This window comes from Bombina bombina, chromosome 2, assembly GCF_027579735.1.
Source record: "Bombina bombina isolate aBomBom1 chromosome 2, aBomBom1.pri, whole genome shotgun sequence".
NCBI lineage: Eukaryota > Metazoa > Chordata > Amphibia > Anura > Bombinatoridae > Bombina > Bombina bombina.
Genome location: NC_069500.1, coordinates 108,652,943 through 108,666,883, shown reverse-complemented (window position 1 = coordinate 108,666,883; position 13,941 = coordinate 108,652,943). Strand labels below are relative to the sequence as shown.

The 13,941-nt window shown below is 38.4% G+C and overlaps 1 protein-coding gene across 1 annotated transcript in view; it reads left to right on the top strand.

Annotated features, from left to right (window-relative positions):
- Positions 1-13,941, top strand: part of NUP155 (nucleoporin 155) — a 211,061-nt gene that overhangs the window by 83,142 nt on the left and 113,978 nt on the right. Inside the window, exons 19-21 of the mRNA XM_053701216.1 lie at positions 3,908-3,974; positions 4,115-4,230; positions 4,370-4,470. Of these exons, the coding sequence (XP_053557191.1) occupies positions 3,908-3,974; positions 4,115-4,230; positions 4,370-4,470 (284 nt within the window). The remainder of the gene's footprint in view (positions 1-3,907; positions 3,975-4,114; positions 4,231-4,369; positions 4,471-13,941) is intronic.

The window sequence follows — 13,941 nt, the reverse complement described above, 5'->3', positions numbered from 1 at the left end:
GCCAAGCTTCCAAGTTATGGTTCAAGGTCAAGAGATCCTCAGGCCGCTCTGATAGATGCTCTGGCGGTTCTTTGGGATTTCGGTCTAGCATACCTGTTTCCTCAGTTTGCGCTCCTTCCACGAGTTATTGCTCGTATCAAACAAGAGAGAGCATCAGTAATTCTAATAGCTTCTGCATGGTCTCGCAGGATCTGGTATGCAGACCTAGTGAAGATGTCATCTTGGCGGCCTTGGAGGTTTCCTCTGAGGAAGGTCCTTCTAACTCGGGGTCCATTCCTCCATCCAAATCTCGTTTCTCTGAATCTGACTGCTTAGGAATAAAACTCTTAGTTCTGTCTAAGTTGGTCATTGAGACCATGATCGCAAGCCTGTTATTTGAAACATTTACTATAAGGTATGGCGTAAATACCTTTTTATTGGTGTGAATCTAAGGGCTACCCTTGGAGTAGGGTCAAGAATTTTATCTCTTCTCCATGAAGGTCTGGAGAAAGGGTTGTCAGCCAGTTCTCTGAAAGGTCAGATTTCTGCATTATCTATTTTGTTACACAAGCGTCTGGCGGATGTGCCAGATGTTCATTCTTTTTGTCATGCCCTGGTCAGAATCAGGCCTGTGTTTAAACCTGTTGCTCCTCCTTGGAGTCCTTGGAGCCTTAATCTTGTTCTTAACGTTTTGCAGCAGGCTCAGTTTGAGCCAATGCATTCCATAGATATTAGGTTGTTATCTTAGAAGGTTTTGTTTCTTATTGCCATCTCTTCTGCTCGGAACTCTCGGCTTTGCAGTGCGATTCGCCTTACCTTATCTTTCATGCAGACTAAATTGGGGTTTCTTCCAAAAGTGGTTTCGGATAGAAATATTAGTCAGGAAATTGTTTTTCCTTCTCTGTCCCAATCCTTCTCGTAAGGAACGTCTGTTGCACAACTTGGATGTTGTGCGTGCTCTAAAATTCTACATACAGGCGACTTAGGATTTTTGCCAATCTTCTGCCCAGTTTGTTTTTGTTTCTCAGCGATTTTTGCTTTGCAGCGCTGCTCTGCATCAAATAGCATTATACTCTCCTTAACACAGTGCAGCCAGAGTGAAGCACTGTTTGAAGAGAACAGTCAAATAAGGAGCAGCGCTGCAAAGCAGCAGCACATTTGATTGATGACCAGCTCTCAGGGATCTTTTCAACCCAGTCCCCTAACCTTTCTCTGTCTGCAAAGCTGGGACTCCTGAATGTAAGTTCTTATGAGCAATGCAACTTTTTTATTACTATTATTCTTTTACTTTTCTGTTAAACCAAGAGCATATGAAACTAATTTATGCAAGACACATTTTAAAAACTTAACAAAAAAAAAATTTTTTGGGGGGGGGGGGGGGGTTTGGAAGTTAGATTTCACAAGTCTACATTTGAGCAATGTAGTTACTGTTAAATTATTTTAAAATAACACATTCAGGGTTGAACTGATAGTAGCGGTGTAAAATGTACTATATACACATGTTGATTTTGTGTAACGGTTATTGCAACCCATGGGAGTTCTTGAGACATCTTAGGGTAGGGTTTCTATTAAAGGGGCACTAAACCCAAAAAATTTATTTCATGATTCAGATAGAGAATACAATTTTAAACAAAATTCCAATGTACTTCTATTATTTAATTTGCTTCTTTCTTTAGATATCCTTTGCTGAAGAAATAGCAATGCACAGGGGTGTGCCAATCACACAAGGCATCTGTGCAGCCACCAATCAGCAGCTAAAAAGCCTATCTATATATGATTTTCAACAAAGGATATCAAGAGAACATAGCAATATAGATAACAGAAGTAAAATAGAAAGTTGTTTAAAATTGAATGCTCTTTCTAAATCATGAAAGAAAAAGTTTGGGTTTCATGTCCCTTTAAAGAGAGAAGAGGGTAAAAGGAACCTCCTAGAAAGGAACACACTTACATGCCCTATTTGAATAATAAAACTTTATTTTGGACTTTACTATCCTTGTAAGATTAATAAAACTCTCATATTTTCATACACTAAGCTTTTTCTATGTGTTTTTGAAGCCTTATTTTTATCATCTGTTCACAATAAAAGTTAAGTTTTATTTTTATGCAAGGGTTCTCACTCCCAATGACAGTTAGTTATGAGTACATAATATTATAAGAGCCTTATATAGGTTTTGTCAAACTCTTGAGTACTATATAGTGTGTTCCTTTCTAGGGGGTTCATTTTACCCTCTTCTCTCTTTAATTAAAGGGACAGTTCACCCAAAAATTTTCTCCCCATTAAATTATTCCCTGTGATCCTTTCTACCTGCTAGAGTGTATTCAAATAGTTACAAGTAGCTCCTTCGCTCCTATTTCAGCATTTGAAATAGCTGATTTAGTCTGTGGTATAGCCACCTATACTGAAAGTTTTGATACTGGAGTATAGGCTATTGAGTAGCCCAAGTAAACACAGCCAGCAAAAGAAGTTACACTCAGTGGGATGCAGGGTAGTTAAGCAATAAAATAATTGTCCATTGTTCTCTCTATGTATTGAGCTTTGGTGTTCCAGCCAAATAAGATAATGAAGCAAGTCTGTGTACACAAAGTTATATAACGATATGATATCACCTTTACGTTCAACCCATTTTAATAGGCTGTGGTTTCAAAGCACAAAACCAGCTGCTTCATATACACACAAAAAACATTTAAAATGCAATTTCTCAAATATTTTAAACTCAGCAGTGGGTATAACAAGTTATTTAAAATACATTCATGGAAAAACTATTTTACAGTGTACTGTCCCTTTAAGTTACAATACACAGCACCTATACCCACCAACTATAATTTCTAATTTAGAGTTGCATTTAAAGGGATATGAGTTTGAGATAATAAATTAGTAGCGCTTTTGGTTTCTGCTTTCAATTACAATATGGTGGTTCTAGTTGACTTAAAGTGAATGTAAACTTTCATGAATTAGTGCCCGGTTTTTAAAAATACTATTAAAAACAGGGGCACTTTCATTCATGAAACTTTACATTGCAGCGTATTTTTACAAATACTTGGCTTTCTCTTCAGCAAAGCCAGATCCGATCCCCCGCACGCTTCTCATGCTGTAATTACACAGCAATGATGAAACCGGCTTCCTCCAATTACGGCGTGGCCTCAGGAGATTGACGCTCTGGGGTGCAGTCAATGATTAGAGGAAGCCGGTTTCATCATTGGTGACGTAAGTACAGAGGAGCTGCAGGCGTGGGATCGCCAATCTGGCTTTGCTGAAGAGAAAAGTAAGTATATGTAAAAATACGCTGCAATGTAAACTTTCATGAATGAAAGTGCCCCTGTTTTTAATAGTATTTTTAAAAACCAGGCACTAATGAAATTTTACATTCACTTTAATTTTAGCTGACCTTTTGTAATGGTTTTTGTTCATGATATACAGTTTATGCACCGATTTCTGCATATATTTATAGGGGCAAGAAATTAAATTTCCTTGATTCTGACAGAGCATGCAAGTTTGACTACTTAAACTACTTTGTTCTATTGGTTTCCTTTGAAAAGCATGCATAAGTTCAACAGCAGCAATGCACTGCTGAGAGATATCTGACTACATACATTTGTCTGTTGCCATTGACTTACCGGATATGTTCAGCTAGCTCCCAGTAGTGCATTGCTGCACTAGAGCAGACTGTTTGTTTCAGGGGTTAAACATTCAAGAAATATTGCAGTACTAAAGTACTCTTAACATATTAGAGCATTTTCTTTTTGCACTTTTATGTCCCTTCATATTATTCAGAGACGTTTTTGAGGTCATTTAAGCGCCATTAAAAGGAAGAGTTTAGCTACCCACCGAAGCTGCATCTGCAAGGCTGAACTTCCAAACGTCTATATAATCTTGACCAAGACAGGTTTAGATTGTGATGGTAATAATGTTTGTATTGAAATTTTCCAGGAACATTTGGGATGGAAGCATAGTTGTTGAAAAAACTTTCAGAAGTGGAAACCGTGAAGTAACAGCAGTAAGTTATTATCTATCGTTCTCTTTCTCCGGCATGATCTTACTCTCACTTGCTCCCTCTCGCCTACACTTTGTTGCTCTCTCTTTCTCTGATTATTGTCAGTAGTTATGGTGACATAAAATTGCTGTGTTTTGCCATAGATGGACAGCAGTGTCCCTTCTGAGATTTTGGAGTCCGTTCTTCAGGAGCTTAAAGGATTGCTCGAATTTTTAGATAAAAACTCGCAGTTTGCTGCAGGTTCCTTAGGAAATCCCGGGTAAGAATTTTCAGTACTGATGAATGAATTACCCATTGCAAATGCATACAAAGATCTACACCATATTCATGTCTTTATAAAACACTTAAAATGGTTTGAGTCACTGTGACAAAAATGTATTCTCCTTTTCTATAAAAAGATTTGGTACTCCTGTGAACCTTCAACAGCGGCTTGTAAGTCTGGGACGTGCTGACATGGGAAGCTCACAGCAAGTCCAGGAACTACAGAGGAAATATCATAGTGAGTACTGGTCTATTAGTAACGCTAAATGCAAGAGAGTCATGATTGTAAATAAGTTCTTGATAATGAGGATATGTGCAGTCTGCAACTGCTTTAGTAAATAAGTTCTTGATAATGAGGATATGTGCAGTCTGCAACTGCTTTAGTAAATAAGCTCTTGATAATGAGGATATGTGCAGTCTGCAACTGCTTTAGTAAATAAGCTCTTGATAATGAGGATATGTGCAGTCTGCAACTGCTTTAGTAAATAAGTTCTTGATAATGAGGATATGTGCAGTCTGCAACTGCTTTAGTAAATACGTTCTTGATAATGAGGATATGTGCAGTCTGCAACTGCTTTAGTAAATAAGCTCTTGATAATGAGGATATGTGCAGTCTGCAACTGCTTTAGTAAATAAGTTCTTGATAATGAGGATATGTGCAGTCTGCAACTGCTTTAGTCTTTTGGTTTTTAATTTCAAGCAATAAAAAAAAAAAATTCTTTAGTTCGATACCAGATATTTTTTAGCAACTGCCTTTAAGTAACAATCTCAATATTAACCAAAAATACTCTTAATCTTGACCATGTATGGGAACTTTGTATGATCTGTTTGAATCATGAAATAAAAATGTAGGGTTTTAATGCCCTTTAAAGGGACATGAAACAAGGACATGTTTTCTTTAATTCATATAGTGCATTACATTTAAAAAAAAAACTTGCCAATTTACTTCTATTGCTTTTTCACTCTCTTGGTATCCTTTGAAAAGCAGGGAGGCGAGCTCACAGGGTTGCACGTGTCTGCAGCTCTATATGGCAGCAGTTGTTTAAATGTTATACATTTGCAAGAACACTAGATGGCAGCGCTTTCTTTCTCTTTAAAATGATATGAAACCCAAAAATGTAATTTGTGATTCAGAGCATGCAATTAAAGGGGGAAAAAAAACCTTTCCAATTTTGTTCTGTTATGAAATGTGCTTTACCATAATATTCTTTGTTAGAGATACCTAGGTAGGTCTCTGGAGCACATGGATAACATTCTTGCAAAACTGCTGTCATATAGTGCTCCGTACACATGCACACTCCTGAGCTTACAGCCATGCTTTTCAACTAGATACAAAGAAATAGATTAGAAAGTTGTTTACAATTGCATGCTCTACCTGAATTATGAAATAAAAAATGTGGTTTTCATGTCCCTTTAATGTTTGGGGGATATATTCAAAGTATGAGAATAAAATGCAGATATGTATTAAAATTAAAAAATATATTTTCTATTAAAAAAATATGTACAAAACTTTAGTGTTCATAAAAAGATGGGTACTGCAATGTTGTAACGTACATTTCTCCTGTTAAGTGTGATCAGTCCACGGGTCATCATTACTTCTGGGATATTACTCCTCCCCAACAGGAAGTGCAAGAGGATTCACCCAGCAGAGCTGCCATATAGCTCCTCCCCTCTACGTCACTCCCAGTCATTCTCTTGCACCCAACGACTAGATAGGATGTGTGAGAGGACTATGGTGATTATACTTAGTTTTATACCTTCAATCAAAAGTTTGTTATTTTATAATAGCACCGGAGTGTGTTATTCCTCCTCTGGTAGAATTTGAAGAAGAATCTACCAGAGTTTTTACTATGATTTTAGCCGGAGTAGTTAAGATCATATTGCTGTTTCTCGGCCATCTGAGGAGAGGTAAACTTCAGATCAGGGGACAGCGGGCAGATTAATCTGCAAAGAGGTATGTAGCAGCTTTTATTTTCTGACAATGGAATTGATGAGAAAATCCTGCCATACCGATATAATGTCATGTATGTATATTTCTTTCATGTAATTAACAAGAGTCCATGAGCTAGTGACGTATGGGATATACATTCCTACCAGGAGGGGCAAAGTTTCCCAAACCTTAAAATGCCTATAAATACACCCCTCACCACACCCACAAATCAGTTTTACAAACTTTGCCTCCAAGGGAGGTGGTGAAGTAAGTTTGTGCTAGATTCTACGTTGATATGCGCTCCGCAGCAAGTTGGAGCCCGGTTTTCCTCTCAGCGTGCAGTGAATGTCAGAGGGATGTGAAGAGAGTATTGCCTATTGAATGCAGTGATCTCCTTCTACGGGGTCTATTTCATAAGGTTCTCTGTTATCGGTCGTAGAGATTCATCTCTTACCTCCCTTTTCAGATCGACGATATACTCTTATATTTACCATTTCCTCTACTGATTCTCGTTTCAGTACTGGTTTGGCTTTCTACAAACATGTAGATGAGTGTCCTGGGGTAAGTAAGTCTTATTTTCTGTGACACTCTAAGCTATGGTTGGGCACTTTATTTATAAAGTTCTAAATATATGTATTCAAACATTTATTTGCCTTGACTCAGAATGTTCAACTTTCCTTATTTCCAGACAGTCAGTTTCATATTTGGGATTATGCATTGAATTATCATATTTTTTCTTACCTCAAAAATTTGACTTTTTTCCCTGTGGGCTGTTAGGCTCGCGGGGGCTGAAAATGCTTCATTTTATTGCGTCATTCTTGGCGCGGACTTTTTTGGCGCAAAAATTCTTTTCTGTTTCCGGCGTCATACGTGTCGCCGGAAGTTGCGTCATTTTTTGACGTTATTTTGCGTCAAAAAATGTCGGCGTTCCGGATGTGGCGTCATTTTTGGCGCCAAAAGCATTTAGGCGCCAAATAATGTGGGCGTCTTTTTTGGCGCTAAAAAATATGGGCGTCATTTTTGTCTCCACATTATTTAAGTCTCATTATTTATTGCTTCTGGTTGCTAGAAGCTTGTTCACTGGCATTTTTTTCCCATTCCTGAAACTGTCATTTAAGGAATTTGATCAATTTTGCTTTATATGTTGTTTTTTTCTTTTACATATTGCAAGAGGTTCCACGTTGCAACTGAGTCAGAAGTTACTACAGGAAAATCACTGCACAGTGCTGGAGCTACCAAGCTAAGTCTGCTATAAACTTTTGGTATCTGTTTCTCCAGCTGTTATTTGTATTGCATGTCATGTCAAACTTATTAATGCAGATAAAATTTCCTTTAGTACTGTTACATTACCTGTTGCTGTCCGTCAACATCTAATTTTCAGAGTGTTCCTGATAACATAAGAGATTTTATTTTTTAAATCCATTAAGAAGGCTATGTCTGTTATTTCTCCTTCTAGTATACATAAAAGTCTTTTAAAACTTCTCTTTTTTTCAGATGAATTTTTAAATGAACATCATCATTCTGATACTGATAATGGTTCTTCTGGTTCAGAGGTTTCTGTCTCAGAGGTTGATGCTGATAAATCTTTGTATTTGTTCAAGATGGAATTTATTCGTTCTTTACTTAAAGAAGTGTTATTTGCATTAGAAATAGAGGATTCTGGTCCTCTTGATACTAAATGTAAACGTTTAAATAAGGTTTTTAAATCTCCTGTAGTTATTCCAGAAGTGTTTTATCTCCCTGATGCTATTTCTGAAGTAATTTCCAGGGAATGGAATAATTTGGGTAATTTATTTACTCCTTCTAGACGTTTAAGCAAATTATATCCTGTGCCATCTGACAGATTAGAGTTTGTTGGGACAAAAATCCCTAAGGTTATGGGGCTGTCTCTACTCCTGCTAATGTACTACTATTCCTATGGCAGTTAGTACTTCATTTAAGGATCCTTTAGATAGGAAAATTGAATCCTTTCTAAGAAAAGCTTACTTATGTTCAGGTAATCTTCTTAGACCTGCTATATTTTTAGCGGATGTTGCTGCAGCTTCAACTTTTTTGGTTAGAAGCTTTAGCGCAACAAGTAACAGATCATAATTTTATAGCATTATTATTATTCTATAACATGCTAATATTTTTATTGGTGATACCATCTTTTGATATCATTAGAGTTGATGTCAGGTATATGTCTCTAGCTATTTTAGCTAGAAAAGCTTTATGGATTAAACTTGGAATGCTGACATGTCTTCTAAGTCAACTTTGCTTTCCCTTTCTTTCCAGGGTAAATAATCATTTCGTTCCTTTCCTCACAACAAGGAACAAAAGCCTGATCCTTCATCCTCAGGAGCGGTATCAGTTTGGAAACTATTTCCAGTTTGGAATATATCCAAGCCTTATAGAATCCTATAGCCAGCTCCTAAGTACCTATGAAGGTGCGGCCCTTATTCCAGCTCAGCTGGTATGGGGCAGATTACGTTTTCTTCAAAGAAATTTGGATCAATTCCGTTCTTAATCTCTGGTTTCAGAAACATTGTTTCAGAAAGGTACAGAATTGGCTTCAAGTTAAGGCCTCCTGCTAAGAGATTCTTTTCTTTCCCGTGTCCCAATTGACACAGCAAGGCTCAGTATTTCTGAAATGTGTTTCAGATCTAGAGTTGGCTGGAGTATTTATGCCAGTTCCAGTTCTGGAACAGGGGCTGGGGTTTTATTTTATCTCTTCATTGTACCAAAGAAGGTCAATTCCTTCAGACCAGTTCTGGATCTATCATTATTGAATCGTTATGTTAGGATACCAACATTCAAGATGGTTACTGTAGGACTATCCTGCCTTTTGTTTAGCAAGGGCATTATATGTCTACAATAGATTTTCAGGATGTGTATCTGCATATTCCGATTCATCCAGATCATTTTTAGTGTCTGAGATTCTCTTTTTAGACAAGCATTACCAGTTTTGTGGCTCTACTATTTGGCCTAGCCTCAGTTCCAAGAATTTTTTTCAAAGGTTCTCGGTGCCCTTCTTTCTGTAATCAGAGAATAGGGTTTTGGTATTTCCTTATTTGGACGATATCTTGGTACTTGCTCAGTCTTCTCATTTTCGAAGAATCTCATACGAATCGACTTGTGTTGTTTCTTCAAGTTCATGGTTGGAGGATCAATTTACCAATCAGTTTTTTGATTCCTCAGACAAGGGTAACCTTTTTAGGTTTCTAGATAAATTCAGTGTCTATGACTCTGTCCTTGTCAGACAAGAGAAGTTTAACATTGATATCAGCTTGTCAAAACCTTCAGTCACAATCATTCCCTTTGGTAGCCTTATGCATGGAAATGTTGGATCTTAGGACTGCCGCATCAGATGCGATCTCCTTTGCTCGTTTTCACATGCGACCTCTTCAGCTCTGTATGCTGAACCAATGGTGCAGGGATTACTCAAAGATATCTCAATTAATATCTTTAAACCGATTTTACGACACTCTCTGACATGGTGGACAGATCACCATCGTTTAGTTCAGGGGGCTTCTTTGTTCTTCCGACCTGGACTATAATCTCAACAGATACGAGTCTTACAGGTTGGGGAGCTGTGTGGGGGTATCTGACGGCACAAGGGGTTTGGGGATCTCAGGAGGTGAGATTTCCGATCAATATTTTGGAACCCCGTGCAATTTTCAGAGCTCTTCAGTCTTGGCCTCTTCTGAAGAGAGAGTTGTTCATTGTTTTCAGATAAGACATTGTCACAACTGTGGCATACATCAATCATCAAGGAGGGACTCACAGTCCTCTGGCTATGAAAGAAGTATCTCGAATTTTGGTTTGGGCGGAATCCAGCTCCTGTCTAATCTCTGCGGTTCATATCCCAGGTATGGACAATTGGAAAGCGGATTATCTCAGTCGCCAAACGTTGCATCCGGGCGAATGGTCTCTTCACCCAGAGGTATTTCTTCAGATTGTTCAAATGTGGGAACTTCCAGAAATAGTTCTGATGGCTTCTCATCTAAACAAGAAACTTCCCAGGTATCTGTCCAGTTCCCGGGATCCTCAGGCGGAGGCAGTGGATGCATTTTCACTTCCTTGGAAGTATCATCCTGCCTATATCTTTCCGCCTCTAGTTCTTCTTCCAAGAGTAATCTCCAAGATTCTGAAGGAATGCTCGTTTGTTCTGCTGGTAGCTCCGGCATGGCCTCACAGGTTTTGGTATGCGGATCTTGTCCGGATGGCCTCTTGCCAACCGTGGACTCTTCCGTTAAGACCAGACCTTTTGTCTCAAGGTCCTTTTTTCCATCAGGATCTGAAATCCTTAAATTTAAAGGTATGGAGATTGAACGCTTGATTCTTGGTCAAAGAGGTTTCTCTGACTCTGTGATTAATACTATGTTACAGGCTCGTACATCTGTATCCAGAGAGATATATTATAGAGTCTGGAAGACTTATATTTCTTGGTGTCTTTCTCATCATTTTTCTTGGCATTCTTTTAGAATACCGAGAATATTACAATTTCTTCAGGATGGTTTAGATAAGGGTTTGTCCGCAAGTTCCTTGAAAGGTCAAATCTCTGCTCTTTCTGTTCTTTTTCACAGAAAGATTGCTATTCTTCCTGATATTCATTGTTTTGTACAAGCTTTGGTTTGTATAAAGCCTGTCATTAAGTCAATTTCTCCTCCTTGGAGTTTGAATTTGGTTCTGGGGGCTCTTCAAGCTCCTCCATTTGAACCTATGCATTCATTGGATATTAATTACTTTCTTGGAAAGTTTTGTTCCTTTTGGCCATCTCTTCTGCCAGAAGAGTTTCTGAATTATCTGCTCTTTCTTATGAGTCTCCTTTTCTGATTCTTCATCAGGATAAGGCAGTGTTGCGAACTTCTTTTGAATTTTTACCTAAAGTTGTGAATTCCAACAACATTAGTAGAGAAATTGTGGTTCCTTCATTATGTCCTAATCCTAAGAATTCTAAGGAGAAATCGTTGCATTCTTTGGATGTTGTTAGAGCTTTGAAATATTATGTTGAAGCTACGAAATCTTTCTGTAAGACTTCTAGTCTATTTGTTATCTTTTCCGGTTCTAGGAAAGGCCAGAAAGCTTCTGCCATTTCTTTGGCATCTTGGTTGAAATCTTTAATTCATCTTGCCTATGTTGAGTCGGGTAAAATTCCGCCTCAGAGAATTACAGCTCATTCTACTAGGTCAGTATCTACTTCCTGGGCGTTTAGGAATGAAGCTTCGGTTGACCAGATCTGCAAAGCAGCAACTTGGTCCTCTTTGCATACTTTTACTAAATTCTACCATTTTGATGTATTTTCTTCTTCTGAAGCAGTTTTTGGTAGAAAAGTACTTCAGGCAGCGGTTTCAGTTTGAATCTTCTGCTTATGTTTTTTGTTAAACTTTATTTTGGGTGTGGATTATTTTCAGCAGGAATTGGCTGTCTTTATTTTATCCCTCCCTCTCTAGTGACTCTTGTGTGGAAAGATCCACATCTTGGGTAGTCATTATCCCATACGTCACTAGCTCATGGACTCTTGTTAATTACATGAAAGAAAACATAATTTATGTAAGAACTTACCTGATAAATTCATTTCTTTCATATTAACAAGAGTCCATGAGGCCCACCCTTTTTTGGGGTGGTTATGATTTTTTTGTATAAAGCACAATTATTCCAATTCCTTATTTTATATGCTTCGCACTTTTTTTCTTATCACCCCACTTCTTGGCTATTCGTTAAACTGATTTGTGGGTGTGGTGAGGGGTGTATTTATAGGCATTTTAAGGTTTGGGAAACTTTGCCCCTCCTGGTAGGAATGTATATCCCATACGTCACTAGCTCATGGACTCTTGTTAATATGAAAGAAATGAATTTATCAGGTAAGTTCTTACATAAATTATGTTTTTACACTTCAGTATTCTGGGGAATGGTACTTCACTGGAATTGCACTGTGTACATAAGACTTTAGCCTATTTTGCAGGGACTAGCAACAGGCTTTTTAATAACTCTTAATTTATGTTAAATGTTTTTTGCTGGAATGTAAAATCGTTTGCATTTTCTGAGGTACTGGGTGAATAAAATGTTTGGGCACTATTTTTCCACTTGGCAGTTGCTTGATCTAATTTCTGACAGTTTACTGATCTCTCTCACTGTTGTGTGTGAGGGGGAGTGGCCTTTTTTGGCGCTTTTGCTACGCATCAAAAAATTCAGTCAGAAGCTCATTGTATTTCCTGCATGATCCGGTTCATCTCTACAGAACTCCGGGGTCTTCAAAACTTGTTTCGAGGGAGGTAATCACTCACAGCAGAGCTGTGAGATTGTAGTTGACTGTGATAAAAAGCGTTTATTCTGTAACTTTTTTTCTGCTATCAGGGTTAGTTATCCTTTGCTAATGGGAACAAACCTTTGCTAAAATTGTGTTTTTTTACAAAGATTGATGCTATAACCTTTTCAGTTTACTAATTTTCAACTGTCATAAATCTTTCTGTGCTTTTTATAGGCACAGTACGTTTTCATATCATAGTATTTTACTTGAATAGTATTTCCAAGTTGCAAGTTTATTTGCTAGTGTGTTAAACATGTCTGATTCAGAGGAAGATATCTGTGCTATGTGTGCTAATGCCAAAGTGGAGCCCAATAGAAATTTATGTACTAACTGTATTGATGCTACTTTAAATAAAAGTCAATCTGTACAAATTGAACACATTTCACCAAACAGCGAGGGGAGAGTTATGCCGACTAACTCGCCTCACGTGTCAGTACCTGCATCTCCCGCTCGGGAGGTGCGTGATATTGTGGCGCCCAGTACATCTGGGCGGCCATTACAAATAACATTACAGGATATGGCTACTGTTATGACTGAAGTTTTGGCTAAATTACCAGAACTAAGAGGCAAGCGTGATCACTCTGGGGTGAGAACAGAGTGCGCTGATAATGCTAGGGCCATGTCAGATACTGCGTCACAACTTGCAGAACATGAGGACGGAGAGCTTCTTTCTGCGGCTGACGGTTCTGATCCAAACAGATTGGATTCAGATATTTCAAATTTTAAATTTAAGCTGGAAAACCTCCGTATATTACTAGGGGAGGTGTTAGCGGCTCTGAATGATTGTAACACAGTTGCAATACCAGAGAAAATGTGTAGGTTGGATAAATATTTTGCGGTACCATCGAGTACTGACGCTTTTCCTATACCTAAGAGACTAACTGAAATTATTACTAAGGAGTGGGATAGACCCGGTGTGCCGTTCTCACCCCCTCCGATATTTAGAAAGATGTTTCCAATAGACACCACCACACGGGACTTATGGCAAACGGTCCCTAAGGTGGAGGGAGCAGTTTCTACTTTAGCTAAGCGTACCACTATCCCGGTGGAGGATAGCTGTGCCTTTTCAGATCCAATGGATAAAAAGTTAGAGGGTTACCTTAAGAAAATGTTTATTCAACAAGGTTTTATATTGCAACCCCTTGCATGCATTGCGCCGGTCACGGCTGCGGCGGCATTCTGGTTTGAGTCTCTGGAAGAGACCATTAGTTCAGCTACTCTGGATGAGATTACGGACAAGCTTAGAGTCCTTAAGCTAGCTAATTCTTTCATTTCGGAGGCCGTAGTACATTTAACTAAACTTACGGCTAAGAATTCCGGATTCGCCATTCAGGCGCGCAGAGCACTGTGGCTAAAATCCTGGTCAGCTGATGTTACTTCTAAGTCTAAATTACTTAATATACCTTTCAAAGGGCAGACCTTATTTGGGCCCAGTTTGAAAGAAATTATCGCTGACATTACAGGAGGTAAAGGCCACGCCCTGCCTCAAG